The sequence below is a fragment of the Alligator mississippiensis genome, chromosome 13 (genome assembly GCF_030867095.1).
Source record: "Alligator mississippiensis isolate rAllMis1 chromosome 13, rAllMis1, whole genome shotgun sequence".
Taxonomy (NCBI): Eukaryota; Metazoa; Chordata; order Crocodylia; family Alligatoridae; genus Alligator; species Alligator mississippiensis.
The window spans coordinates 2,690,811-2,716,884 of NC_081836.1; the positions used below are offsets into that span (position 1 = coordinate 2,690,811).

The 26,074-nt window shown below is 44.1% G+C and overlaps 1 protein-coding gene across 12 annotated transcripts in view; it reads left to right on the plus strand.

Annotated features, from left to right (window-relative positions):
* The window catches only part of EIF4G3 (eukaryotic translation initiation factor 4 gamma 3), a 174,717-nt gene that overhangs the window by 136,104 nt on the left and 12,539 nt on the right, over positions 1-26,074 (plus strand). For 9 of the 12 annotated variants that reach the window (XM_059716601.1, XM_059716602.1, XM_059716603.1 and 6 more), the window contains 14 exons: positions 433-558; positions 1,965-2,075; positions 5,808-5,978; positions 7,360-7,557; positions 9,533-9,679; positions 9,951-10,187; positions 12,983-13,087; positions 14,828-14,960; positions 16,647-16,741; positions 18,225-18,318; positions 19,395-19,512; positions 21,378-21,601; positions 23,424-23,539; positions 25,639-25,811. In XM_059716601.1, the coding sequence (XP_059572584.1) occupies positions 433-558; positions 1,965-2,075; positions 5,808-5,978; positions 7,360-7,557; positions 9,533-9,679; positions 9,951-10,187; positions 12,983-13,087; positions 14,828-14,960; positions 16,647-16,741; positions 18,225-18,318; positions 19,395-19,512; positions 21,378-21,601; positions 23,424-23,539; positions 25,639-25,811 (2,048 nt within the window). Of the gene's footprint in view, positions 1-432; positions 559-1,964; positions 2,076-2,246; positions 2,363-5,807; positions 5,979-7,359; positions 7,558-9,532; positions 9,680-9,950; positions 10,188-12,982; positions 13,088-14,827; positions 14,961-16,646; positions 16,742-18,224; positions 18,319-19,394; positions 19,513-21,377; positions 21,602-23,423; positions 23,540-25,638; positions 25,812-26,074 lie in introns of those variants that run through there. The other 3 variants (XM_059716605.1, XM_059716611.1, XM_059716609.1) reach the window with 2 other exon arrangements.

Here is a 26,074-nt window from a genome sequence, read left to right on the forward strand (position 1 = left end):
CCCTCTTTGGAGCTTTCCTTGCTTGATCAGCCATTTATCTTATTAACACGAAAGATAATGGTTTCAGGGAAGGCAACAGGTTTGTGATTCTGTACTGGGACTATGACATTTGTTTTGCAGGCCTTAATAGCCATTGTTATATCCTCTCTGTCATGTCCCATTTTCTAACCCTGGCACATTCTTGATTTCTCCTAGCCTCTGTTGTCTGTTTGTGTAACACCCACTTGTGTAAGACGGGGCACAAATGAAATATGTATGTAATAAGTCATTGTGGGTATTGATAGAAAACATCAAAGAATTAACCTCTGTCCTATCCCTACATGTAACTGGCCGGTGGAAGAGAGGGGGTTGCATACTGTCTGCATGCGTCTGTAACAGTCACAGCACAAATGTTTTAACAGGTGCTTTGTTTATTGTTGTTCCACCATGCAGATTAATCAGCCAAAATTGCCAGTGAGAACTCTGGACCCTCGGATATTGCCTCGGGGACCAGATTTCACACCAGCCTTTGCCGATTTTGGGAGGCAAGCATCCGGTGGAAGGGGCGTATCTGGAAGTGTGAGTTTTCCCCAAACTTGCTAAGTTCAAAACTGGCCTCACTGACTATGAAATCTGATCTCATAAGAAGAAAGCTTCATTTAGGTTCTTAGATAATTTGCTTATTCTGCTTTAGACAGAATAGGAGTTGAAGCTTTCCTTCAGTGCTAATATTGAAGCGGATAAAAAAAAATCATTGAGAGAGCTTTTCACTTGATAGAATTAAACTTGGATGGATTTGATCTTATTTTTTCCCCCTTTCTTACTTGCAAGAGATCTGAAAATGCATGCTTCGGACTCATTCTTATGGCAGTGATGCACTACTTGTGTTGCACTGAGGACTAGCAGGGCTATATATCAAGGGCTTGGGGGTTGCAACTAATATGCAGGGGCATTTTTCACTTGTATAAGTTGCGTGTCAGTGCACGTTCTCACAGAAATCCATTTATATTAAATGCAAATAAAATATATTTAATTTAGGAAAAAGCTGTTGTGTCTTCTTGCTTTTCTCTTCCCCCCCCCCCCATTTATTCATTTCCTTTTCTTTCCTTCCATTTGCCTCATTAACTTAATTTTCTCTTTTCTCTTCCTTTATACTGATTTCTTTCCTCCTCATTTTTGCTACCACTGTTTTATTTTGTTTTGCCCTGCCTCCTGAATTCGACAAATTCCCTTTGATTCTTCCTCCTTCCTTTTCTTTGTCCCTGGATCGTGGTTGGCTAAAGAGCGATGTCTCATCACAAGGGCCAAACCAGCTGCAACCTGAAGGTTGAGGTTGCTGTGACTGATTGAAAATAAGGTTCAGCTTAGCTCTGCTCCACCTCACTGCTAGCTATGCTGTATTCTCGTTGCATGCTTCAGCTGTGCAATAAGAAGTGGCTTACATTTCCACTCCTCACTGATCTGTGGCTGGTGGATGTAAGCGAACTGAAGAGGAGCAGATAGCAACTGGATAGGGAAATGACGTCTTGAGGAGGGAGAGAAGCAGAGAAGGGAAGATCATCTATCCTAAAACTCCTTGTTGAGAGAGAGCTCTCCAAAGAGCGTTCGCTCTCGAGTCAGCAGCTTTCCAGGATGCTAGCATGCAAAGCCGCAGACTTGATTCAGACTTGGAAATAGCTGTAATGTTTCCATTTTGCAAAGCGGTACTGTGAACAATGGTCCAGTTCAGGGATGTGTGCATGTGTGTCTTTGTCTTTGAATAGCTTCAGTGTTGCAGTTAGTCTCAAAACATGATGACTCAGCCCTGAAGGCTGGATGCTGTTTGCCGGCGACATCACTTCCTGTGTTTAGACACTCCTCATTGGGCCGCAGGTTGTACACCAGTGCCTCACACCTTAGTTTTCCGTGCCGAATGCCTCAAATAAACAATACGCAGGACGCTAGGCGCTGTACTAACTTCAGCATCGGTCTTTCTCTTTCTGCAGGCCTGCAAAATGCAGAGCAACCCTGGATTGCCTTCTCTGGCTCGATGTGGTACCCCAGCATGCCCTCTGTTGGTCTCGTCTCACCCACCATTGAGGAACCTGCCGATGGGGGTAAGCCAAATCCCTCCCCTTTCCCCCCCATTTTTGCCCCTTGTTGTAAAGTTTTCTTTTTTCGTAATTGGATTGTTTATAAAGAATAAGAGGAAAAGAAAACTTTGCAAAAAGGTGCAATATTGCTTAAAAAAAAAAAAAAAAAACAAGACTTGCATTGTACCCCTCTAGGCAGTCTCTTCAGTGGTGGGTGGGACATCACCAGCAGAGGGCATGCTGGGACGTTGGCCTGAGCGGGATCCGCGGTGGGTCTGCACTTTGCAGACCTGTGGAAAGGGGGAGAAAAGGTAAGTCCTGCTTACCCCGTTCATTTGGAGCATTTGGCACATAACATACATCTTACATTTGCGCCTTTAAAGAGTAGTTCCTTTGCATTTCCTAGGGTCGTTTTTAAAGGTAACAAACTGGATATCCTATAATATTATTTATTATAGGATGCAGCAGATTTCAGCCCACCAAAATCAAATGTTTCCCTCTTGTAAAGCACAGCAAAATCTGTATTGATGCTGTATGTCTTCTCCTACCATTCCATCCTCACACAGGCCATGCCCATAAACCATCAAAACCCACTGCTTAATCCCTGCCCCGAAATAATGTCAAGCTGCTCATAGCAAACGAGCCGTTGACAAATTAGAACCTTTTTTTTTTACTTTTCATTTTCTAGCTTTCTTTGCTGCTTTTCAATAAGCATTTAATTTGAGTATTTGCAGAAAGAGCAAATCTTGAACAAACCAGTGCAGAAGGAGATAAGTCATAGACACATTTGAACAGAAGAAAACTGAAAAACGCAGAAACAAGTGGGACTTAATTGTGCAACAAGAGAGTATATCTAATGCATACAAAGGGAAGCAGGCTTCCTCCTTTGGTTTTCCGAATGTTTTTTGAGTAATTATTCTGTTTACATTCTAAGACAGAAAAGCCCAACCAGAAAGAAAGCGCTGGAGTCCCATTTAGATGATTTATTGCTCCCTTTCTGACTCAGCTGGGTAAATCTCTGAAATTCTGCCACAATTTTCTCTGAGGCCTATAAGAATTAATTAACCTTTTTAAGGACTTTGAGAGCCCGTGATGGAAAATGCTTCTGAGGTGCAAAAGGGAGCACTGTTATTGAAGGCACTGTACAGTTATTAGTATAAATTTGCATTATGGTAGCACCAAATAACCCAGCTATGGACCAGGGCCCTGTCATACTTGCTACTGTTCAAATACAGAACAACAAAATGGTCCAGCTCCCAAAAAGCTAACAGTCTAAGTGATATTTTAATGTTATATTAATCATTTTAGGGAAACAACTTTTTACTGAGTGTTTTTAAGAGCTGACAAGCATTCAGCCGTTTGAGACCAGCTTATTCACAAATGTAAAGGCTAGTTTTAAAACTGCTCCTCTAGACCTTCAAAGAGCTGTTCTCAAAACTAATCAGTTTTCATGAAGTTAGCCGTTGTAGTCCCTCTCCGTTGCACCAGTGTCCATCAGACAGAGCAATGGCATCTGCATCATTCGTTTTTGTAATGGAAATCGAGCTGTTGCTAAAGAAATGCCTTGGCTCCACATAGACACGTTGTTTAGGAAGTGTCTGTAAGCCCTTTATTTTGGAACCTATTTGACACTTCTGACCCTCATGCCTTTCTACCACAGCTGCAGATCAAGAAGGCCCTTCAAGCTAGAGCCGCCCCGGTGTGTAAAAGAGAGGGACCTGCTAGCTGGCTGCCTTCCAGAAGGGGCCCGCGGTTTACAAACTTCCTTCTCCGATGCCACTGGACTAAAATAGCCCAAATTATTTTCATGTAGGGCACATTGCAAGTCCATCTCTTTCCAAAGTTTTGTAAAGGAAAAGGCATCAGAAAGCTTCTGTGCAGAGTTGCGGGAGTTCGGGGTTGGGTTTGTTTAATTTCTGCTTAGTTTTCTGGCTTGAAGGGGAAGGGAAGCTTCTGTCGTATGTATTACACATTTAGCGTGGCCCTGAAAGGCTGAGAGTACTTTGTAACGTTGGCTGTGGATCGACACAAACGAATGTCATGATCCTGGGCTCCGAGACAGATTTTGCTGTGTCACACAAGTGTCAATCTAGAGAAAGTCATTAAACGAAAATGGAGGTGAACTTTTGGTATTTGTTAAACTGGGGTGATGGGGACAGCACTGAGTTCACTAAGGCATAATGCTAGCAAGTGCTGTGTATGGTCAGTACTGGCTTACTAATCTCTTCAGTCTCAAGGGCTGACTTGTGCAGTGGTGTGGTATTTATGGTGTGCACAAGTAGGACGTAGGATGAGACTTTGACTTGCACATATGCTATAAGGTGGTATTTGATTGCAGTCTCCCTAGGTAAAAAACTAGTGCACTAACTCTCTGCATCATCTGCCCTCTGCAGCGCTTTGTCCTGGCATAAAAAGCATGTAGCTGCATGAGAGCATTATCCTTTGACAGCATTTTATTTTGTTGGCCATATCGTTTAATGAAACCCCAGCAGTGACAATTAGTATATTGATTCTCTTTCATCAGCAGCACCCGTTTGTTCTGGCAAAGTGAAGTATTTAAAATTCCTATTATAAGCTCCTATATTCCGGGGTTTCTAACTGTGCCAAAATGTATTTTTGGCTGCACTTGGCATGCAAGGCATCTGCTCACAGGCACCTTTTTTCATGTAATCAGTTTAGTCATTTAAATAACTCAAATGGTTTTGCTTCCCTAGTGTGGATTAACTACTCGGTCAAACAGAGATATTTTAAAAATAGCCACTGTGTGTTATTTAAAAGTTGCTTACTGCACAGTAAAATGTCAAACATGTTTCACTGACCAGCATTTAAAGGACTGTTGACATAACACGTCATTTTACATTGAGTTCAGGTGTTTCTGACAAATATGTTCGAACATATGTGTGGTCAGAGGGAAAATAAAACTTGGGTAGTGCACCGTCCAGTGTGTTCAGTCAAGAGGCCAAAGATGACCCTGGTGAGAGGTTTGTGCGTGTGCATTTTACCCCATCACTGATGCAAATGGTGAAAATCTTTTCTGTGCCATCTGCAGCATCTGTGTGTAGCTTTGAACAGGCCATGCTCCGAAGGGAGTGGAGGGAGCCATGTTTCAAAAAAAACTCTACGCTCTCTTCTTCTGGCTGTGAAGTTTAAGAACAGTTGAACCCTGTCAGCTGTGACTACCTTTGCCTAAGATGTTGGTTGGGAATGACCTGCCATTCAGAGCACTTTTAATAACTCGTGTAACTTAAAAATGGTTTTGTTGTTTAAGAGAAAGTTCAGTGGAAAAGTTAAAAATGAGCTAATAGATTTACCAAAAGTATTACTTAATAGTCTGAGCGTGTACGTCTGAAATAGATGTATAGGGGCTGCCTGGCCCTGAAACATGCTTTGCGGTGATTTCTTAGTTAAACAGTTTCCATTTGGGGGGACTTTGCTGCGGCCAGCAGCACCCAGTTCCAGAGTACAAAGATCTTGGAGTGTTGCAGGACTGAGAAAATGCAGTCTGATAGGCAGCAGGCATTGCATATCGGTTATGGCGATGGCTTCCTGGGAGAAGAATGTGTCTGGCATGTGTGCCTTAAAAAGAGAGAAACTCTCCTTTACACTAGTTCGTTGGCTGAGAGGGAAATGTAAAAGTAGCCATGTACATTGCTGATTGATTGTGTTGCCACCAGCAGGTATTAACTGGAGCACTGGAGCATGTATTGTGAACTCAGAGTGTAAAAGGGGATATAATAAGGAATATTTTTGTCCTAGTTGTTGAATGTTGGACCGAGGAGATCTCAGCCAGGCCAGAGAAGGGAGCCCAGGAAGATCATCACTGTGTGTGTGAAAGAAGATGTCCACTTGAAGAAAGCAGAGAATGCTTGGAAGCCAAGCCTGAAAAGAGACAGCCAAGCCGAGGACCCAGAAAATATCAAGACCCAGGTGAGAACTAAAAACGTCTCGTGAGCGCTGGCAAATTTGGGGGTAAATTTCAGCAGTTGCTAATCCACCTTTTTTTTTCCCATCAAATGAAAGATGGTGGTTTCTCCTTGTTATAGTGGCATTCTCTGGTCTTTCTGCTGTTACAGGGGGTGTTGCCCAGAGCTTTTGAAGTCCAGCTTGAAATGTAGTTCTCCTCTGTCCTCATTTTGGTTTTTAATCTTACTCAGATTTGAAATGGTATCAGTTGATGTCAAGTGAGTACAGACAGGGAATACCAGACAACCTACTACCTCTCTGCAGCCAGTTTACTTGACTATTTTTGTCTTGACTTTGAAAGCAAACAACTTGAAGCTCCCAGCACAGAACTGCCTTTTCATCCCCTTTCATACTGCATGCATGCTCTGAGCCTCAGCAGTACTAAGATTCCTCAGCGAGCTTCCCTGTTGCCGACTTGTGCCCGAGCCAACACCATTATATCAGAAAATTCCTCTGTAGGTTTCGGCCCCACCCCTTCAGAGGGCATCGCCGCGGGTGGGGATGTTTGCTTGGTGGCACGGTTTCGGATCTCAGACTTGGGAGGGTAAACTGGAATATTTTTGGAGTACAGTGGGATTTTGTTCTGGTGCCAGCTGCAGGCTTGTTGTGCAAAACCTTGACTTTTACTAAATGTGCTGAACTTTCATTACAGCGATTTTCAGCCTGGGTGCCGCAGCACCCTGAGGTGCCTTGAGATCCTTTCAGGGAGGCTGCAGAGTGCCATGCAGTGTTAGCACTGTTAGGTGTGCAGTCATGATTCACCAGCTTAAACCCAGAGATTTCAAATGGGAATCTGTAGTGTTAAAAATGTTCTGGTTTGCTGTGGTCTTTCTGAGTTCTTTGCAACAGAAGAATTGCTCTTTTATTTTTTGTAGTCAAAAAATGAGTGAAAATGCAGAGCTGTCAATTTTGAGAGGGGCCTTTTGAGTCTAATGAGGTTGAGAACTACTGGTTTAGTGTGAAGAATAGTCTAAGCCAGGGGTTGGCATCTGGGGATACGTGTGGGCGGGGTGGGGACTGAGCACCGCCATGGAGCATCCCGCGCTGCCACGCAGGCACCACCTGGCCAGCCGGACCAGCAAGCCATCTGCTACTGCTGATGACCACAATGATGCAGTGTTCCTGCGGAGTAGATAGCATCTCTGGTTAAGGATTGGTCTGAGGATTGTACTGTATGTTCAGATCTGGGAGATAGTTTCTTGTTATGACTTGGCATCTTAAAGATGTATTTTAAAAAGCTCTTCTGTTCACTGTTAAAGTGCAAATTAGTTCATTGTCCAGATCACTATCATATGCTGTTCCTGTATTCTGCACTCAGTGCTTACTGCTTTCCCGTCCTGTTTAGGAGCTGTTCCGCAAGGTACGAAGCATCTTAAACAAGCTGACGCCGCAGATGTTCAATCAGCTAATGAAACAAGTAACGGACCTGACGGTAGACACAGAAGAGAGGCTGAAAGGAGTCATTGACCTGGTCTTCGAGAAAGCCATTGATGAACCCAGCTTTTCTGTTGCTTATGCAAACATGTGTAGATGTCTTGTGACGGTAAGTAGCAGACATCAAATAGGAAATTCCCATGGGTAAATTTTCTCCTGAACAAAGAAGGAAATTATGTAATGTCGGGGCAGAACTAGACTCCATAGTATTTGTTATGGAACTTTTTGGTCTAATTAGGAATATCTTGTATTACAAAATAGTGTTCACACCTGTGTATAGTCTGTATGGACAGTCAGATAAGCGGTGCTGACCTCACAGGCAGAGTTTGTTGCTGTTGTGCACTGAGCACTTTTGAAGAATCGAGCGTTAAATTGCAGTGTGGCCCTAAGGACCAATCTGTGGTAGCAGGGCTATGGAGTGCCAGATCCACGCTCTCGTCCTCCTTTCCAGAACAAATTTGCTTAGCTTGCAATTAAAAAAACATTTCAAACTTCCAGTTCCACAAGCTCTGACGGTCGATTTACTCTTTCTGTCTTGAGCCTCATTATCGCTAATGGTTTTATATGCCTGACTGTGCTCTCAATTATATGTATAGTGGCTCTTTTGCACTGTTTATGATGCTTTATATAAAAAGGTATTATACTAACTGCAGCAGGTTATTCTTAATAGACACAGGGTGTTGATATATATATAATGTAAGTCTGTTCTGAGGCAAATTTTAAACTATAAAGTAGGTATCTGACCCATGTCTGTACCGACTCAAATGAAAACATGCACAGAACATTATTGTAATATTTTATAGCAGCTCCAGTGCTCGTTCGTATTATAGGACAATGCAATTGCCATCCTGATGTGGCGATTTAAAGAAACATTACTGACACATAATACAGCCTAAGACCCCGTTGGAATTGACAGCAAATCCAGAATTCATTGAAGGACACAGGATGATGCCATATCCACACGATTCCCATCACACATTAGGATTTTTATCCTCGTGTAGAATGACCAACGATATAGTCAAGAATTCCTGGTCATGCTTTTGAGGTTCTTTGAGTAGATGTGATATCTTTTATTAGACCAATTAATAGTGTAATAAATAGTCTAATAAGATATCACATCTACTCAAAGAGCCTTGCTTGCCTGTGTCCTCAGATCAACCTGGCTACAACCGAAAGCCCTGGTTGTGCTGTTGGCAGAATGACAAGTGCCCATATGTTAAGCGTCAGTCATGCTGCTGGTGTCGGCCATTAAAACTTTGAAAATCAGTGAATAGAGTCAGTGCTTACTGAAAATACAGAGAGGAAAATGGAGGTGGAGGATGGGATAAGAGGTGGAAAGCTTAGAAAAGGAGGACGGAAAACAGAAGGAGAGGGTAGTGATGGAGAAAATTAATCCTATCAGAAATAGTATGTCTTGTCGCTCACAGACAAAAAAAGCTGCCTCCAGGAAAGTCATTTCAGGCATCAGAAAGCTTCTGGCCAGATAAGGGAGAACAAAATCACCCAACTTAATGCGAGCATGTTTTTATCCATAAAAGACTGAACAATGATCCTTATTTTCCTAACGTTTTGATCCCTATTTTTATCATTAGTGTCATGCTGTCCCCAGGTGGAACCTTTCTGAAATGAACTCTGCGGATTAGTAGACTTGATAATATTTAGCTACCCTGTGTATGTGAATTGTTAACGGTTGGTAATATATGTTCACAATGTACGTGGAGAGCACACGGTTAATGGTCAGTCTCAGTGTACCGTTGCTGCAGAATGCGTGCAAAGGGCATAATCCATTTCTTTTTAATGATTTGCTTAAATCATGTCTCTTAAGAAGGATCCTATGAAATTTCTATGCCTTGACGCTGGCAAGTTGTCAAATAAATTTTATTCACAGATTATTCTGAATTGTGAACCTCAAAAACTCTGGAATTCTAGTAGAAACTTTGAAAGAACCTTAACTTGTAGTTGCTTTGCACACTGGTGTTACTGTATGTTAAATGCATGATAAAAAGTAACCCGAGCGCGTAAAAATGTCCTGTGTGTGTAAGGTTTAGTCAGGCTTGTTCCTTGTGTTTGTCTTTTGCATTCAGCTGAAAGTACCCATGGCAGACAAGCCCGGGAGCACAGTCAATTTCCGCAAGTTGTTACTGAACCGTTGCCAGAAGGAGTTTGAAAAGGACAAAGCTGATGATGATGTCTTTGAGAAGAAGCAGAAGGAACTTGAAGCTGCTTCTGCTGTAAGTTTCTTCATGAAATCTAGAGGTCTGATAATGAAATCTTACGCCAACTGGTACTTGGAGACTTCTTGATTCCCTGCAGTGCTGTGGCTGGGTGCAGTGCTGTAGAAGACCTCTGTACAGTAATTGAAGCCTTTATGGTGGTGTGTTTCCTCATTTGGGGTAGAGGTGCGAATGCAGCAACTAACTAGCTGAGTGTGGCATTTCCAGGATCCCTCGCTCTGGCGTGGCTCCCACGAGCATGCTTTTTAGAACTTCCTGTGTTTTGCAGTCAGAAGAGAAGACACGGCTCCGGGATGAGCTAGAGGAGGCCAGGGACAAGGCTCGGCGGAGATCCATTGGAAACATCAAGTTCATTGGCGAGCTCTTCAAACTGAAAATGCTGACTGAGGCCATCATGCACGACTGTGTGGTGAAGCTGCTTAAGAACCACGATGAGGAGTCCCTGGAGTGCCTTTGCCGCTTGCTGACTACCATTGGCAAAGACTTGGACTTCGAGAAAGCAAAGGTAAAATGGAGTCTTGTGGCCAGGGTGAGAGTTTCTCCGCAAGAAGGAAAAATTGTGCCCTTGGTGCTGTCATTCCAGGCTGTTTGCTGTAAGACTTCTTATCATGCTGTCTGAAATCATGCTGTCTGCTGTGGATGTTTCATCTCTTTCCTTCCCTTTCCTTTTTCTAAAAGATTATGTGTAGGCCCCTGGCATACGTTCATTTAAAGGTACTGTGGGATCTGATCTCCAATCCCAGATCGCACCTCCTACCACGCATGGCGTTGAAGGAGCGATTGTTGGGATAGCGGATCAGATCCAGATCACGCCCTTCCTACTTGTCAGGGCAGGGGGAGCCCCAGATCAGGATCCCGAGCTCGCCCTGCTCCAGCAAAATGAAAGCCAGGTGCCTGCAGATCAGCGCCTAGGGATAGCAATCCGCTGACTGTCAGCTCTGGCCCTGGGGTAGCCTCAGCTATTCCACATGTCCGATTTCAGACGCCTGGCAAACCAGCCATAAAAATGTTCTACAAGATGTGGAACATTTTTATGACTGCTTTGCCATTTTTTGATGCCTCAGATTGGGTGCACCTGTAGCACCCTTGACTTTATGCTGCAGTTAACAGAATACTTGTGGCATAAATATACTGTGTAGAGGGGCCCGTAGATTGCTACATTAAGCATTACCTGAACTATTTTAATTCTTTTCGCTACTTAGGCTGTAGGTTATTTGGAAATGACTAAAAGTGGCCACTGTGCCTTCTTTTTTCACATGGAATCTTAATAGACGCACAATACAAACCTTGACATTTACCTGTTTTTTGCTCTGTGGAGTTCATTACAAAAGGAAATATGTTGAATCGTTTATGTTAAAATTTACAAGACACGTTAACTGACCTAAAATTCACGGTATCACAGCAGTCACAGGTGGAGGCAAATCTCTTGATTGTATTGCTTTCTTTGCCATCTTACTGTTGTGTTGTGTTGTGTTGGGATCCCAAGCTGCCTTATGGTAAGGCACATTTCACAACTGCACCGATCCACTGTCTCCCCTCCCCACCCCCTTGCTTTTCCAATAGATGAAAACTTAATTTGCTGTATCAAGTATGAGCTGAACTTCCATTGGCATCTACAGGCTGCTTGTATTTCTGACAAGCCAGGCGAGGGGTGAAAAAGGCACTCGGATTTGCTTGCCAGGACTCAATCAGACCAAACTCTGGAAACAAACTGAGCTAATTGTTTTCAGCTGCTCTTAGAAGAGAGCTCTTTTTACAGCTCAGTGGATTGAAGGGATCACAAATGAAACCAATCCTAATCCTTACAGTGATTCTTAAGAGAAACAGCTTTTTAAATTTGTTGTGTAAGATTGACTAGAAAAGCCACAGTTAACGCTAATCACCATGTTTAGAAACCTTCTTTTGCTCATTTAAAAGTGTGTTACAGCGTTAACTTAAGAGTTTGAATCATTGATATAGGTGCAGAAGCGACAGAAGGAAAGATATTAATTTTCTCCACACGTTTGGAGAACAGTATCTGATTTGAGCTGTAACTGAGGTCGTATTAGATTAGCTGTGGATACTGTTTCATTTTTTGTCCTTAACTGAATATAGGAAAAACATAATTTCTGGTGAGGTTGCCAGTTCAGCTACTTTTCTGCCACTTCATGTCTTGGTTAACTCTGGCACTGCCAGCGTGGAGTGTCTGTAGGAACAGAAATCATGTCAGACAGCATGTTGCCGATCCATGTAAACATTATTTTATTTTATTTTATTTTATTTTATTTTATTTTTACTAAAAGCATCAAAGACACCATATAATCCCACACTAACAGCATCACACTCCAAGGCTCTCACCTGCTCCCCTGACACCAGTAAAGGTCCTGGCAGTGACTCTGGGAGCTGGATCCAGTTCAGATCGGCACCGAAGGCGTCTCTTTGTCGTCTTCTCTCCTGATCGTGTATCCGTGTTCGTTCTCTGAGACAGATTCATTCCTTTATTTGGAGTCATTAAACCACAATTGAATGTGTGCCTTTGTGCTTATTTTTTTTAATAATAATGGGGGCTGTATTTTACTATATATTTTCATTACTGCCGAAGTGCTAGTGTGTTTATAATTAAAGTTGCTGGAGAAATTCCCTCTTGAATCTCTGGTTTCTGTCACTCAACTTTCGGAAACCTGCACGTTGGTGGTCGAAATTTTCCAGGATTGGCTGGTGACCAAAAATTAATTGATTTTTAGAAAAATAAGAGAGAAAATGATTCTGCTGGTTTTGAATGGTTTTTTGGTTGTTTTTTAAGTCTTGCAATTCCTTTTCTTAAAGCAGCTGTACTGCAACGTGGGTGAGGGCTGATACTTGATGGTTTGTATAGCGAAGTTGGACCACAGTAAAGTCCTCTGTAAAGACTGTAAACCTGGTTTTGCCTTGGCCAAGCTGTAAGCTTTAGCAAATGGCATTTTTATGGATAGTTCATGGCAGCTCTGTTTTTATTGATCACCTTACTTTCTGAAGGGATGATGGGCTTCACAGTGCATCTGTGAGAAATTGCCCACATAATCAAAATGGATTTTTGAAGGTTTTTAGTGAGTAAGACAGAAGTCGCCACGATTCATACCGCACATTTTCAGGTGCACACAAGTTGAGTTTCTGATTGTGCAGAACCCGATACGTGTTTTGCGGGAAAACAGGTGTAGATCTCCAAGTAATAGAGTGTATTGCAGCAGCGATCAAAGAATGCTAGAGGACAAAATAATTGCCTGGTAGAAAAGCGTTCTGATTTTCCTCCTGGATGCTGATGACATTTGTTTCTTTTTATAGCCTCGTATGGACCAGTATTTTAATCAGATGGAAAAGATCGTGAAAGAGAGGAAAACGTCCTCCAGAATTCGGTTCATGCTTCAGGATGTCATAGACCTAAGGCTGGTATGTACCCGCTGAAGAAAACAAAAAGCATGGTCGTTGGCACTGCGGTAATGGGGTGTCTCTGGGATGAGGGTAATACTCCTTGATTACGGTAACAGGGGAATGTTACAGGAAAAATCTGTGCCCTGGTCCTTTGAAAGATAAGTACCTCTCTTGCTTTACAAAGGGCCAGGAGATCAGCAGTTGAATAGGTTAATTGCATTACATGTTTGGGCCCTGTCTGCAGTATAAACTGTAGCCATATTCTTGTAACCAATTTTTTGACATGCTCATCTGGCCTGATTACAACCGACTCGCTGAGCTTTGTCCACAGGGTAGGTTTTCCTTCCTCCCGTAACCTAACCGTGTCACGTGTTGTGTGTCTGTGCCTACCGCATCGCTGCACCTCTGTGTTATCAGTATATTCTGGGAAAGTGTGGACAGCTGTCTTGTAATGTCTGTACAGGAAACAGAGTGCCCAGAGCCAAACTGACACCCGTCTCGGGTATTCATTACACAGAGACCTAAGATGATCAGCCAGGCTGCTTATAAAAAGATAGCTAGGGAGCTGTCTATAAAGCAGGACAAAAATGTGCCCCACTTGTTACAAGAAGACAACTGCAACCGTCTGCACTTCTAGAAAACCCAGAACGTGGTTAGTTACTTTGATTACTGCTATACTATTAACTCGATTGTGTGAGGACGCAAATTACCTTTGGATCTGCGCATGTCAGTACGTTTCAAAATTTGGCCAGACTTGATGAAAATGGTCCCGTTCTAAACTGTAGAAATAACACTGAGCGAGAACACTTGAAGGGAACCAAAATGAGCAGTGTGGGTTGGGGCCTGCCCATGTTGTAATCAGTCTAATGATTCCTACATAAGCAAGGCTTTAGTTTATAATTAAGAGTATGTATACTGTATTCAAAGGTGGGATTGCAGCTTGTGCAGACGTAAATGAGCTAGCTTTAAACAAGTACATTTGGATTCTGAGAGCAGTGTGGCAATGGCAGCCCAAAACGCAGCACCATATTTACCCAGGGTCCCGAGTGGGTTTTGCAGCCGCTGCCCTGACTACTGTTATCATTACCCTGGCTGCAGTCAGAGTTAAGACTACATGTATGCATAGCCTAAAGTAATATATTCACAAATTTTAACCAGATTGTAACTAGGTCAGGAAATAAGCAAGTTTTATTCATCTCTCTCAGGTGTTTATTCTTGGGGTAGATGAATCTGTACAGGTTTACGGGTCTAATGAATACATCAATCACCTAAATTGTTTTTGTGTATCAAAAGTTCCACCACTTTCCATGGGATTTCCGTTTGGCCTTCATCAGATACATTATTCTTACAGCGCGGGGGGAGCGCTTTGCAAACGAACAAACAAAATTTCCCAGCCCGTGTTGTAACAGAAACAAATACATGGTGTTGTGCTATTAAGATTAGCTAATAAATCATTGTCTCCAGTTAAAACAGTTTATTCCTGCACTTTTCTCTTGTTAATTTTATTGTCTTCCCACAACATGGGGTGGGGGGGACTACTGAAAATGTCCTCCCACATATTGTTGCCTAGCAGACTTGGCACACTGATGGTACTTGCAGGAGATTGCACGCAGCTGACTTTAAGGATTGTGATGGATTACCGAGAAGCTACATGTTGAACAATGCATGCCTTATTCTCACCTTGTTCAGCAATCTCTTAATAGACTTCCCTGGCAATGCCCTAGAGCTCTTTTAAACCTTTGTTTACTGCCTTCACAGTGCAACTGGGTATCGCGGAGAGCAGATCAAGGCCCTAAGACAATTGAGCAGATTCATAAAGAAGCAAAAATTGAAGAGCAGGAAGAACAGAGAAAGGTCCAGCAACTCATGACCAAAGAGAAGAGGAGGCCAGGTATGTATTACCCAAATTAGTGGCCCATTTCTCTGCAAGATGCCTGTTAGTTTATACAAAGGGGCAAATCTGTATTTACTGATCCTTAGCGATCAAAGGATTTTTATCATGAACAGGGATGAGATTGGAGATGGTTGGAAAGCCTGTAGTACTTCTTTTGAGCAACCTGTGCAGTTTCAGGCATCATTCACCATTCCAGAAGATCTGGATAGTCTTGCTGAAGTGATGGCTGATGAGAAAACTAACATGGTTAGAAAGAAGGTCTTGTGCAAGTCTGGGTTCCAGTGCCTTGTCTGCCACAGATTCCCAGCACATGTTGTTATTTAATGTCTTTCTAGCTCTATTTTCCTCATTTATGAAACGGTAATAGTACCACATGGGTATGGTGATGCTCACTTCTTTTCAGTGTCCCAGAGATTTACAAGTATAAATTACTGTGTAAGAGTCTGATTCTGCCATCCCTACTTGAAGAGTGTAGCATTTTACTGCATGATTCCCAGAGTAAGATGCAACCCAATATGAAAAAGTGCATCTTAACCTGACCCAGGAGGGTTGGAGTGTTGTTGTAGCCATGATGATCCAGGAAATGTCCTAGAGACAAGGATGTTTTGTGGTGTCTTTTATTGAACCAGCTATGTAGGTGGGAGAACTGTTGGACAAGCTTTCAGGCATCAAGTGCCCTTCTTCGTGGTCCATCCGGTCTTAAATTGTTATCGGGCCTCAAAGGTAGCATGCCAGTAAGACGAACCCAGAGATGTTAGTGGTTTTCTGAGAGATGAGCCCAAAATCAGCCCTAGTTCTTAAAAGCAGGTGCAGACCCTTCTCATTTCATTCTTTTATACTAGTGCTACGGCTTGCTCCTTGCTTTGGCCAGTCCCAGCAGGTTCAGTAAGAGAGCGGTGAGTAAATCAGGATCAGGATATTTTCTCCAGCTCTCAGTCCATGAAAGAACCTTCCCTCCAGTCCTGTGGCAACTCAGGTTTTTTAAAAGCCGTTGGTGAGGAGGGACCTTGTTGAAAGCTTGGAAGTCCAGCTTCATTAGGTCAGCTGGATCCCCTTGTCCGGACACTTGTTAACACCCTCAAAGAACTCCAGCAAACTGGTGAGGCAGGATCTCCCTTGACTGAAACCATGCTGGCTCTTCCCCAGCAGATCACGGTTGTCCATACAAATGCTGGTTTTCTTTGCAATTAACAGAGCCTTCTTTCAGGTCCATCTCAGTCTTAGTCTTCAACCCAAATAGAAATAAAACACAAATATTTTTAAAATAGTCTCCAGTTTAAAATGGCTGGTGAGAAGACAAGCTTGGAGAGTAGTTTAACATAGAAGAACAGATTGTTAAAGAAACGCAAGCAAGATGAAACAATTGGCAAACAAAAAATAAAACCAAATAGGAAACAAGAATGGCTGAGACCCAGTGTAGAAAAACATTCTGCAGGACCCTTGCATGCTAAAGATTATAAAACAATTAAGTTGCCTAACTGTGCCATTTTCCTCAGAAAAGTATCTCCTCTGATTCCTGCCTGAAGCCCACGTGGTCGAGTTGCGCAGGGGATCTCACGGGGTGGTTGTTGCTTCGGTAACTTCCTGGCGTGGGATGTGGAGGGAGGGATTGCAGACATGGCTGCGATGCATTTGAACCATCCGTGCCGCGGTAACGATGTTGTGATTGACTTGATCGTGCAGGTGTCCAGAGGGTAGATGAAGGCGGATGGAACACCGTGCAGGGGGCGAAGAGCAGTCGAGTGCTGGACCCCACCAAATTCCTTAAAATCACTAAGGTTAGTGTCCGTGCACAAAATCACTTCCTGGCCGCTAAGTTACGTGGCTGTAAATGTGTTGAATGTTTGTTAAGGTCTCTGCAGGAGACGCTTTCATGCTCGGAGATACAAACCGGCCCCTGAGCCAGAGCTTGCTTTACATTTTTTTCAAAGTGTTTTAACATTTAAAATCTGGAGGGATTCACTTGATTCTAAAAGTTCATGTTTTGTTATGCTTACAAAAAGCAATAAAAGTCCCTGTTTTCTAAGGGACCCAAAGTGTCCTTGCACTAAAAAACTGTATGTTATAATGATGCAGAAAAAAAAAGCAAACTCGGAATCTGCCCTTTGAAATGGGATAGTACTTCAAGCAGCTAGTTCATGAGGTCTTTCGAATCTGTCAAAAATAAGCTCTTTGTTTCTTCAGCTTTTCAGTGTCCTGTCCGGTGTTGCATTAGTAGAAGGATAATGCCATCTCCGTTTTATAACAAAGCACAGCCAGTTGGTTTAATTTGGTGCTGTGTAGCCAAGAGGTGGCTTTAGCCCCAAACGCTGTATGAGCATCTAATGGTTATCTTTACTAACAAAGTAGGATTTCATGTGGCCTGTTGGGTAGGTGAGCACAAAGCCCCATCATTTCCTAGCGGTTTTTTCCCCAACAGAACAGTCTTGAGAGCAGCTTTGGAATTTCTAGCCATGGAGAACTCAGTCCTTCACAGAAATCAGGGTGATTCTCTTCTGTCGTTTGCTCTTAGTAATGCCACCCTACTGAATTTCACTTTCAGTGCGCAGATGTTCATGCAGTATAAAAATCAGACCTGGGCAGGATTAAATCTGTCCGCAAACAGAGTGCTGTTTGTTCCTCATGCGCTTTGTAAAACAGATCTCCAGCCTGGTGAAAGGCGTTCCGTCTGCTTTTGTTCCAGCCAGGAAAAGGTCCTCTGACTTAATTTAGTTTAAATACAGTTAGCTCCATGGGAACTTCAGTGACAGAAGGAAACAGGCTCATACAAAGAGAGCTGCAGGGTCACAGCCTGGTTGTCAATACAGTCCTTTACTGAGCCTTGCAGAATCAATGTTCTGTTCTTGTTGGACACTGCTTTTACTCTCCAAATCCTGACTGCTGCTCCTTACTGCTTGTAAACGTCTCACGGTGCCACGATTGTAAACGGAGTAGAAACATTTTACTCACCGCAAATAAACTGTTCTCCCAGGTATGTGATGTACCGATTCTTTGTTCCTTCCTTCTAATTCCTTTTAGTTGTGCTGCCCTTATCTGTAGGAAGTGCCTGATAGGCAGTGTTTTTCACCTGTACCTGGGAAGCATCTATTTGTGGTATGCTTTGCCATTCCCTGCCTTTTACAGTTTGAGGATTGCTCAGGAGTTTTTAAAGACGTGCCAGTACCAGGGTTGATGATCCAGCTTTATATGAAAAGACCCGTTTATCGATAGGAAAATCATCCCACTTGTGAGGTCTTGATCATACGTGTTTGTGTTCTACAGCCCACAATCGATGACAAGATTCAGCTTGTGCCTAAAGCCCAGTTGGGCAGCTGGGGGAAGGGCAGCAGTGGCGGAGCAAAGGCAAGCGAGATTGGTAAGTGAAGAAGGCTCCGCACCCCCACGTTGTGTTGTCTGTCCCTCTTGTTGATCCGTGAAGCAGCCGTGTCACTGTGGTACCCGGTGCTTGAAAGAAACTGCCTCACGTCCATTTGTTAGCACCGTCAAAATCAGTGCATTCATTTTTCAGTTCTCACTAATGGACCTTCCTGCCATGATTGCATGTGTGTAGTGCATGGTCCAGAATGCATCTGATGCAATAGTAGCATGCGAATAAACACAGAGGAAAGGTATTGACTGATTGCAGGCTGTGTTTCACCCGTTTCTTTTTAAGTGTTAAGGGATTCTGCCACTAACAAGAAAGCAAAGCACAATGATAAAATAGGTCAGCATCCTGAATAAGTCATTGCACGTAATAAGAGACAAAGGGCAAATTTACACCATGGCAAGAGCAGGGCACTCGCATGCTCACCCTGCCCGCTCACTCCCACGCGCCAGCTACGAACCTGGAAATACTCGGAAAGCTCCATCTCGGGTATAAGAACAGCCCCAAGCAGCCTCGCTAGTATGCTCCAGGTTTGGGGCGATCGTGTGGGCACAGGTTGGTGAGACCTATTCAGGAAAGGCCTGGCTGACGCAGGCTGCTGCCACAAGAACAGCGTGCCCAAGAGGCTGGTGTCACTGGGCCTGGGGGCAACAACATGAGGAAAGGTTCACCACACGCTTCAGCTCGCTGAGATATGTCCCGTTGTGTACGAGTACAGCTCGGTGCCAGTGTGACAGAAGTCTCTTCCGCCACCTCTCCTCGCAGCTCCAAAGCATAAACTTGGAAATACAAAACCCAGGGGACAGAATCCTATGGGGGGACACTCAGGACACAGCTCTGGCTGCTGGGCAGCATCGGTCTGCCAAGCACTCGCCCCTCTTGCATGGCACAGCAATAGTTACTTATGTGATGCTATAAGGAGCAGGAATAAAATGGAGGCCACCAGTCCCTTTCCCCAGTTTTTCTTGTTAGCAACTCTTGGGGGGCGGGGGGATTGTTTAAATAATTGTGTGACCATCGTTGCCTGGCTGGTCCTCTGTAACATTGTCTTCTGCCCTCTCCTGCAGACTCCTTACGACCAAGTGCCACTAGTTTGAACAGATTTTCTGCGCTGCAGCCTCCAGTGTCATCTGTATCTGCCTCATCTGCTTCCTCAGAGTTAGACTCTCGAAGGGCCTTAACTAGGTAAGAGTTGATCTCTTGATGGTACTTGTCACCCCGGTATTTATACGTCCCGGGGGAGTTCTCTTCCCCTCTGTGTGGCTGTTTCCCAGCTGCACACGTTGCCTTTTTGTCACTTGTGTACAGTGTGTGATGCTATTACCCTCTGTTGTGCGTGCCATGTGGGTGCACAGGTGTACACCAGGCTGTGCACTGGCTGGGTAGTGCATATTTGATTGCCATGAAATTGTAACCAGAACAAAACTGGTTACTAGCAGCTGCCGGAAGAGGAGGAAGATGGCTTTCCTATGTTTGAGCCACAGTAGCTGAGCAGTTAGGGCATTTGTCCAGGAAACAGGAGATCAGCAAAGCTAGGTTCACGCGGAGTTTTGAACCTTTATCTTTCTGAGTTCCCAGCACAGTGCTCAAGCCATCGTACCACATGCCAGGCAATATCTAATCTTCTCTCCAGGCCTTTTTCCTGAGAAAATTCCCAAGCCAGTGGTCCTTGACCTTTGTAGGCTTGAGGCCCAGCTTAGAAAATGCCAGCTCTGAGTTTTCACTCTCCTTTTTTTTTAAATCTGGAAAAAATAATAAAGCAATTCTTCAGTTTCTAAAGCACGCAGAAAACCCACAACAGGTCAGACTGGCTTTAACACTCTGGATTCCTATTTGAAATCTGTGGGTTCGTTTTGTGAGTCATGTTTGCCCAACAGTGCTAACACGGCCGTGTTGAGAATCACTGTCTTGAGCAATCAGCTGCTGGGGCTAAAGCAGAGAAAGTCTCTCCTCCCCTCTTCTTTCTGCCACGTATGCCCAGGTGTGTGCATACAGAGCTGTGTACCCACCCAGCCAGGGCACAACCTGCTGAGCATGCTCACTCTACGCACATATGCTTACATGTCCGCGCTGCACAGGTAATAGAAATGCACGCGCGTGCAGCTGGACGGGTGCTGCTTACGCAGACGAGGATAACCAAATTCCACCCCGAGGTTTTCTTGGTTTATTAGCCTGTCACAAGCCACAGAGAAGAAGCTTTAATTAAGTAAGGTGTTTCCCAAGCATGCCCAGGAGTTTTGCTGAATGGTTCAGATTAATTTAGGATCCATCCGTGTTTTCAAACATTATGGGAAATGTGGAGGCTGGTTTTTTGGTTTGGTTTTGTTTTGTTTTTTGCAATTAAAAAAGTAACCTTGCAGCTGAATGATTTTGTTCCTGTTGTTGCATCACACCTTAAGGATGCATTTATAAAAAGCTTACAAGAGTGCAATAAATGTTAAGTTTTAATAAATAGCTCATTTCTATAGATGGTTAGCAACCACTAGGCCACTTTCAACTGATGTACTTATCACTAGCAATATTGCTTAAAGCTTCTGTCTGAAACATATGAGCATCATCTATTATGAGTCTTTTCTTAACGCTGGCTAACATTTGCCAACAGTCTTCTACTTCTAACTGTCCCGAATAATTTTGTCCAAAGAATTGTCTAATGAATTTTTCCTCCAGATGATTGATTAATAAGCCATCCCTGCAGCTCCTTTTTTGCTGTTTTAAAATAATACTTGAGTATCTGGATCGGTAAAGAATTACCAGTCCAGCAGTTTCAGAGTGCAGCGGTGCCATAACCGATCACATTAAAGTTGGCTGTACCTTGTGTCTGCGGTATACGCCACAGGGTGTTTGTTCTTCTCAGATCTAGCGGGCAGGGGGTCAGACTACTGAAGATGTGGGTTTTGTCTGTATTCCAGACTATAGCCATCAAAAGATTAGAAAATATTTCTCTTTGGCTCCATTTTGCCAACTTGTAGTAGAGAGGAGATGTGACCAATGTTAATTCCTCACAGTTGAACAGGTCAGAACCTTCCATGTGAATGCTTCTTTATTTTCAGTCGTGGGAGCACAGGCAGAGAGAAGAATGACAAACCGCTCCCATCGTCAGTCACTCGTCCAAGCACCTTCTTGCGGGGTAGCAGCAGTAAAGAGCTGCTGCTAGATAATCAGGCGCAAGAAGAACAGCGGAGAGAGATGCTAGAGACTGTGAAACAGCTAACGGGAGGCATGGAGATAGACAGAAACAGTGCGGAGGCAGACAGGAACAAAGCCAAGGAAACCGGTAAGAAGCTGCTCCGTGAGCGCTGGGTTAGTACTCTTGGGGCTCGTGAATTCGGAGAATTTGCTAAATCTGCAGAAATGTGTAAGAAATGACAATATAAGTGACGGTTTCCATCCGCGCTGTGTTGCTCTTGCTGTCAGTTCCTGGATAGACCTCGGCAGGACCCGTGTCAGATGGATGTTCTCAGTGCGATGGGTGATCAGAGCCTCTGTAATGAGGTTCAGAGCCCTGTGTAAGAGTAGACTGGCCTTTGGCTGCTATTGGGATGTGGTGGTTTTGAAAGCCCTATGTGCAGATGTTTGGGCTAGCTGCCAAGGCCACGGGTAGAAGTTTTGTTTGGAGCGTGCCGACCAGCAAGGGTGTAGCTGTTCGCACCCAAGGACCCACTGCAGAAATATCCCTCAAAGGAAGAGGAACATTTTTGCAGCACTTCCTAAAGCATCTGCATGCTCCAGCAGCACACAGCAGAGGGTTTGCTTGGTCCTCCAGCATCACAAAGTGCTCTCTTCCCAGCCCTCAGTCACTGAGCACTCTCCAGTGGACTCCAGGGGCTAACAGCAGTGCAGGGATTTCTGCTCTCCAGCCCTGGGGCGGAGCACTGTCACTACTTCCTTTCACAGCCGCGGTGGTTCAGTGAATTGGGGAGTGCAGGGGCAGTGCATTTTCAGTGGAAGGCCCTTGTGCTTTTAAGTGTGATCCCCGTGGGCCTGACCCCGTGTTTCCTATACGACGTTCTGCACCTTCATTCCTGGCGCTGTCAGTGGGCTTTGTGTATGCTGAGCAGCTGGTAAAATGGAGTTGGTTAATCCAGCAGAACCAATATTATTTCTGCCCAGCTGAAGTGAGGTGCTGCACAGGGGCTTATCAGAGTACCTGAGCGTAACAGTCATTGTGTATTCAGGATGCATCTCCACTCCCGTAACGTTTCCCAGCGCCGGGAGCTCAGTGGTGTTAGCATTGTGCCCCCGAACTGCCCAGAGCGAGTCTTTGCGCAGCAATGTTAAAATGCGGGGGGCAGCTGACACCTCACCTGCGCGGGTTTCCATCGTCGCTCCCTCCCGGGGGGCTGCGGGACCAGCAGCCCGGTAGCGAGGAAATGCAAGGAAAGGTTCCACACGTTGTGGGCTTCCTGCAGCAGAAAGCACGAGGCAGATCGTGACGGCAACCACAATACGAGCACTAAACAGCAGCAGTAACTTCCAGCGCACAGGGCGAGCCCATCTGTTCAGTCAGGCTCTTTCCTGAAGTGGTTTGAAGGGAAGGAGGTCCAGACCCAGCGGACGGGTCAGGAACATGATCTTGGGGCTTCTCCTTTCTATTGTGGATACTGGAATTTAACTGGGGAGATTCTTTCATTGCCGCCGGTCACAGTCAGCATGTCATAAATGTGCAGGGAGAGCTGCTGTCGCGGTCCAAAGATTCATTATTTCACGTCTGGCGAGTGCTTTGAAGGTGTAAAATACGGTGGCAGTGCCAAGTATTGTTACTGCACAAACTGAGACGGGCGATTTGTGGACATATGGAGGGTTCACAGAGGGGAGAATCAAGCTAAATAAGAAATGATTTATGCCCGATGATCAGACCGGCTCAGAAAGACGGGCCGAAAACTAGGCCCGAACTCTGTGTTACCTTCCCACGATCCCATTTCCAAATCAGCTCTCTTTCAGTCATCACGGTAGAGCCTGCCTATCAGCAGTTGCTATTCGGCCAGAAGGAATGGCTGAGGGAGACCGGCCGGATTCATTTTTAGTTAAAAACATTTTTTTTGGATGTGAAGACGATCTCCTTATCCAAGTATCTGTTTTCTCTCCCTCGTTACCAGCCAAGCCAGAAACTGCCACAGCTCCGGTACAAGACAAGCCTTCGCTATCAGAAGAGGAAATGGAGAGAAAATGCAAATCCATCATTGATGAGTTTTTGCACATTAATGATTATAAGGTAAACGGAACAACAACTTCATCTTGCAGGATGTGTAGCAGTTGGACTTTCACATTTTTCTTTTTGGGGGCAGTGTCTTTTTAAATGCCCATTCTTAGGTCTTTAATGTAAAAATGTGAGACCTTTGGGAACGTAGGCAGCAGGGATGAGTGGGCAAATGTAGCGCAGCTCTCCAAGTACCTTTATTCTTCCATTGCTAATGACAGGGGAAACAGTCCTCTTTGTGCATTGTAGAAAAATATATGTGCATCTGTCATGAATCGCAGTTCTGCTATAATGGCATTTCTGTGCCGGATGCTGAAAGCTAGAGAGAAACCAGCCAGAAGTTTGTCAGCGCGCCCGCTGTCCTGATCTCAAGGCAGATTAAACGATAATAAATGTTGAAGAAAGTAATGCGGGGTATTTTTAGTAAATATGGAGAACTGTAGAGGAACTGTCATACTTCTTAGTTAATGGTTGCAGTTGAGTTTCCTTTGTAAACCACATCTTGCCTCATGCTCCAAAATCCACAAAAATTGTCAGGCACAAAAAGGATAGTTTAGATTTGGAGTCAAGATAGCGTGTTCTTCACAGTGTATTAAGTGACAACGATGAGAGATTCCTGTATTTCTTCCCTAAAAATAGAGACATTAATCACATTTCTAAAATTCTTCTAAATATTATAATCAAACGATGGAAAGGCAAGAGCTAACTCCTTTTGTACTGGATTCCTGCTGACTTGGGTCTAGTTCCCAGGACAGACATTTGGTTTATTTATTAAAGACCAATTTCAAGAATTAATGACACTGGATTTAAAAATGGCACCGGGGAATGGCGACTCTGAGGAACTCGGCAGGGGTTGCGAGAGGGGCTGCTCAATTCCTTATCTTTTAAAATATAAGTCTCCAGCCCTTTTCTGTTCTGAGCTACACCTCAAAGTGTGCCCTTGCCTGGTCCACTTAGTTTCTGTGCTCACGGATATAATGAAACTGTGCTGTGGCCGAGTACGTGTGATTTTTCATGAGAGCTGTACAAAAGACAGTCAAAGTAGTGAAGTCCAGTTAGAGAAGCGTACCCAGAAATCCATTTCTTGAGGCTGTGTGAGGGGGTTCTGGTTGTATTGTGGTTTTTAACTCTTAATACTCTTGAAATACAATATACACTGCACGCACTGATGCATGCCTACAACCTTGCCTTCATCTTAACAATTTTTAGGATGGAAAATGTCAGTAGAAACAGCCCGGCTGCTTCATCTCTTCGGTCCGTTGTGTTTAATCTAACTAGAAATTAAAAGTCTTTTTTAGCTTTGTGGGAGCTTCTTATGAGACTGAGGCTATACAGCCAGTCATTCAGTGGTCGGTCGTACAGATCCCTGCCCACGCTCTCCTTGTTCTCGGAGGTACTAACATGCCCCTGATTTAAAAGTTGGCCCTAACACAAGAGTCTGGGGTTACCTTAGGCCCAATATCTGTGGGAAATAGCCCCTTAGAAACACCAGACGTTCTTCTGGGGCTCCCTGGTCATTCTCCAGCGCTACGTTTGTATGCAGTATAAAATGCAGGTGCCAGAATATAGCTCTAGCAGTAAAAAGTGTTGCATTTTCCACATAGTATTTACATATTTTCTGTGTCATTACATTACCTTTTTATAATACAAGTATTACCATGCCAGGTCAGACACGTTATCCATGTCCTCTCTCTGACAGGGGTCTGTGGTTTGAAGCCGTAAACTCCATAGAAAAAGCAGTTCCATGATGATGGGGGGATTTTCTTCCTAAACTCATAAATTAGTGGCTGGCTTCTGCCCTCAAAGTGTGGTCGTTTATTTTAAAAGTCTGCACATCGCAACTGCTGACGTTCTCAATATCTAATTCTTAATTTTGCTTCCTACTAAGTTTTGAGTTTCAGTGGTGGTTTTTTGGCCAGAGATGAATGATTCATCCTTGCCTTTCAGTTTCAGTAAGTGTGTATCAAAATAATGACAAAAGTTTATCAAAAGTTTATCACTGTTGACCTGAAGCAGTGTCTGACAGGCTTTTGTTCAGTGCAGAGCGTCTTCCAGCTTTGCCTGCCCGCTTGTCTCCCCGGGCTCAGAGACGTGACCCTCTCTTGTTTGAACAGGAAGCAATGCAGTGCGTGGAGGAGCTGAATGCGCAGAATCTGCTGCCTGTTTTTGTGCGAGTCGGAGTGGAGTCTACCCTGGAGCGGAGTCAGATCACCAGGGATCACATGGGCCAGTTACTACATCAGTTGGTGCAGTCAGGAAAGCTAAGCAAGCAGGACTTCTTCAAGGGGTTGGTATTTTGCCACATGCACGTCTAAATCCCTGATGGTTTTCTTTGGTGTTAATTTGAAACACGTGCTCCTTTTGCTGCGAGATACTTGCTTCTCAGCTTCTTCTAAAAGCAACAGCATCTACTAAACTGTATACCTTGTTGAGGGCATTCGCCTTCCAGGGCCTCCAAGAGCACGACCATATCGGAAGTATCCTTTGTTGTGAAAGAGAAATTATCTATATTAGCCGTGGGGGGGACCCGAGTAGTAGATGGCACTAGTT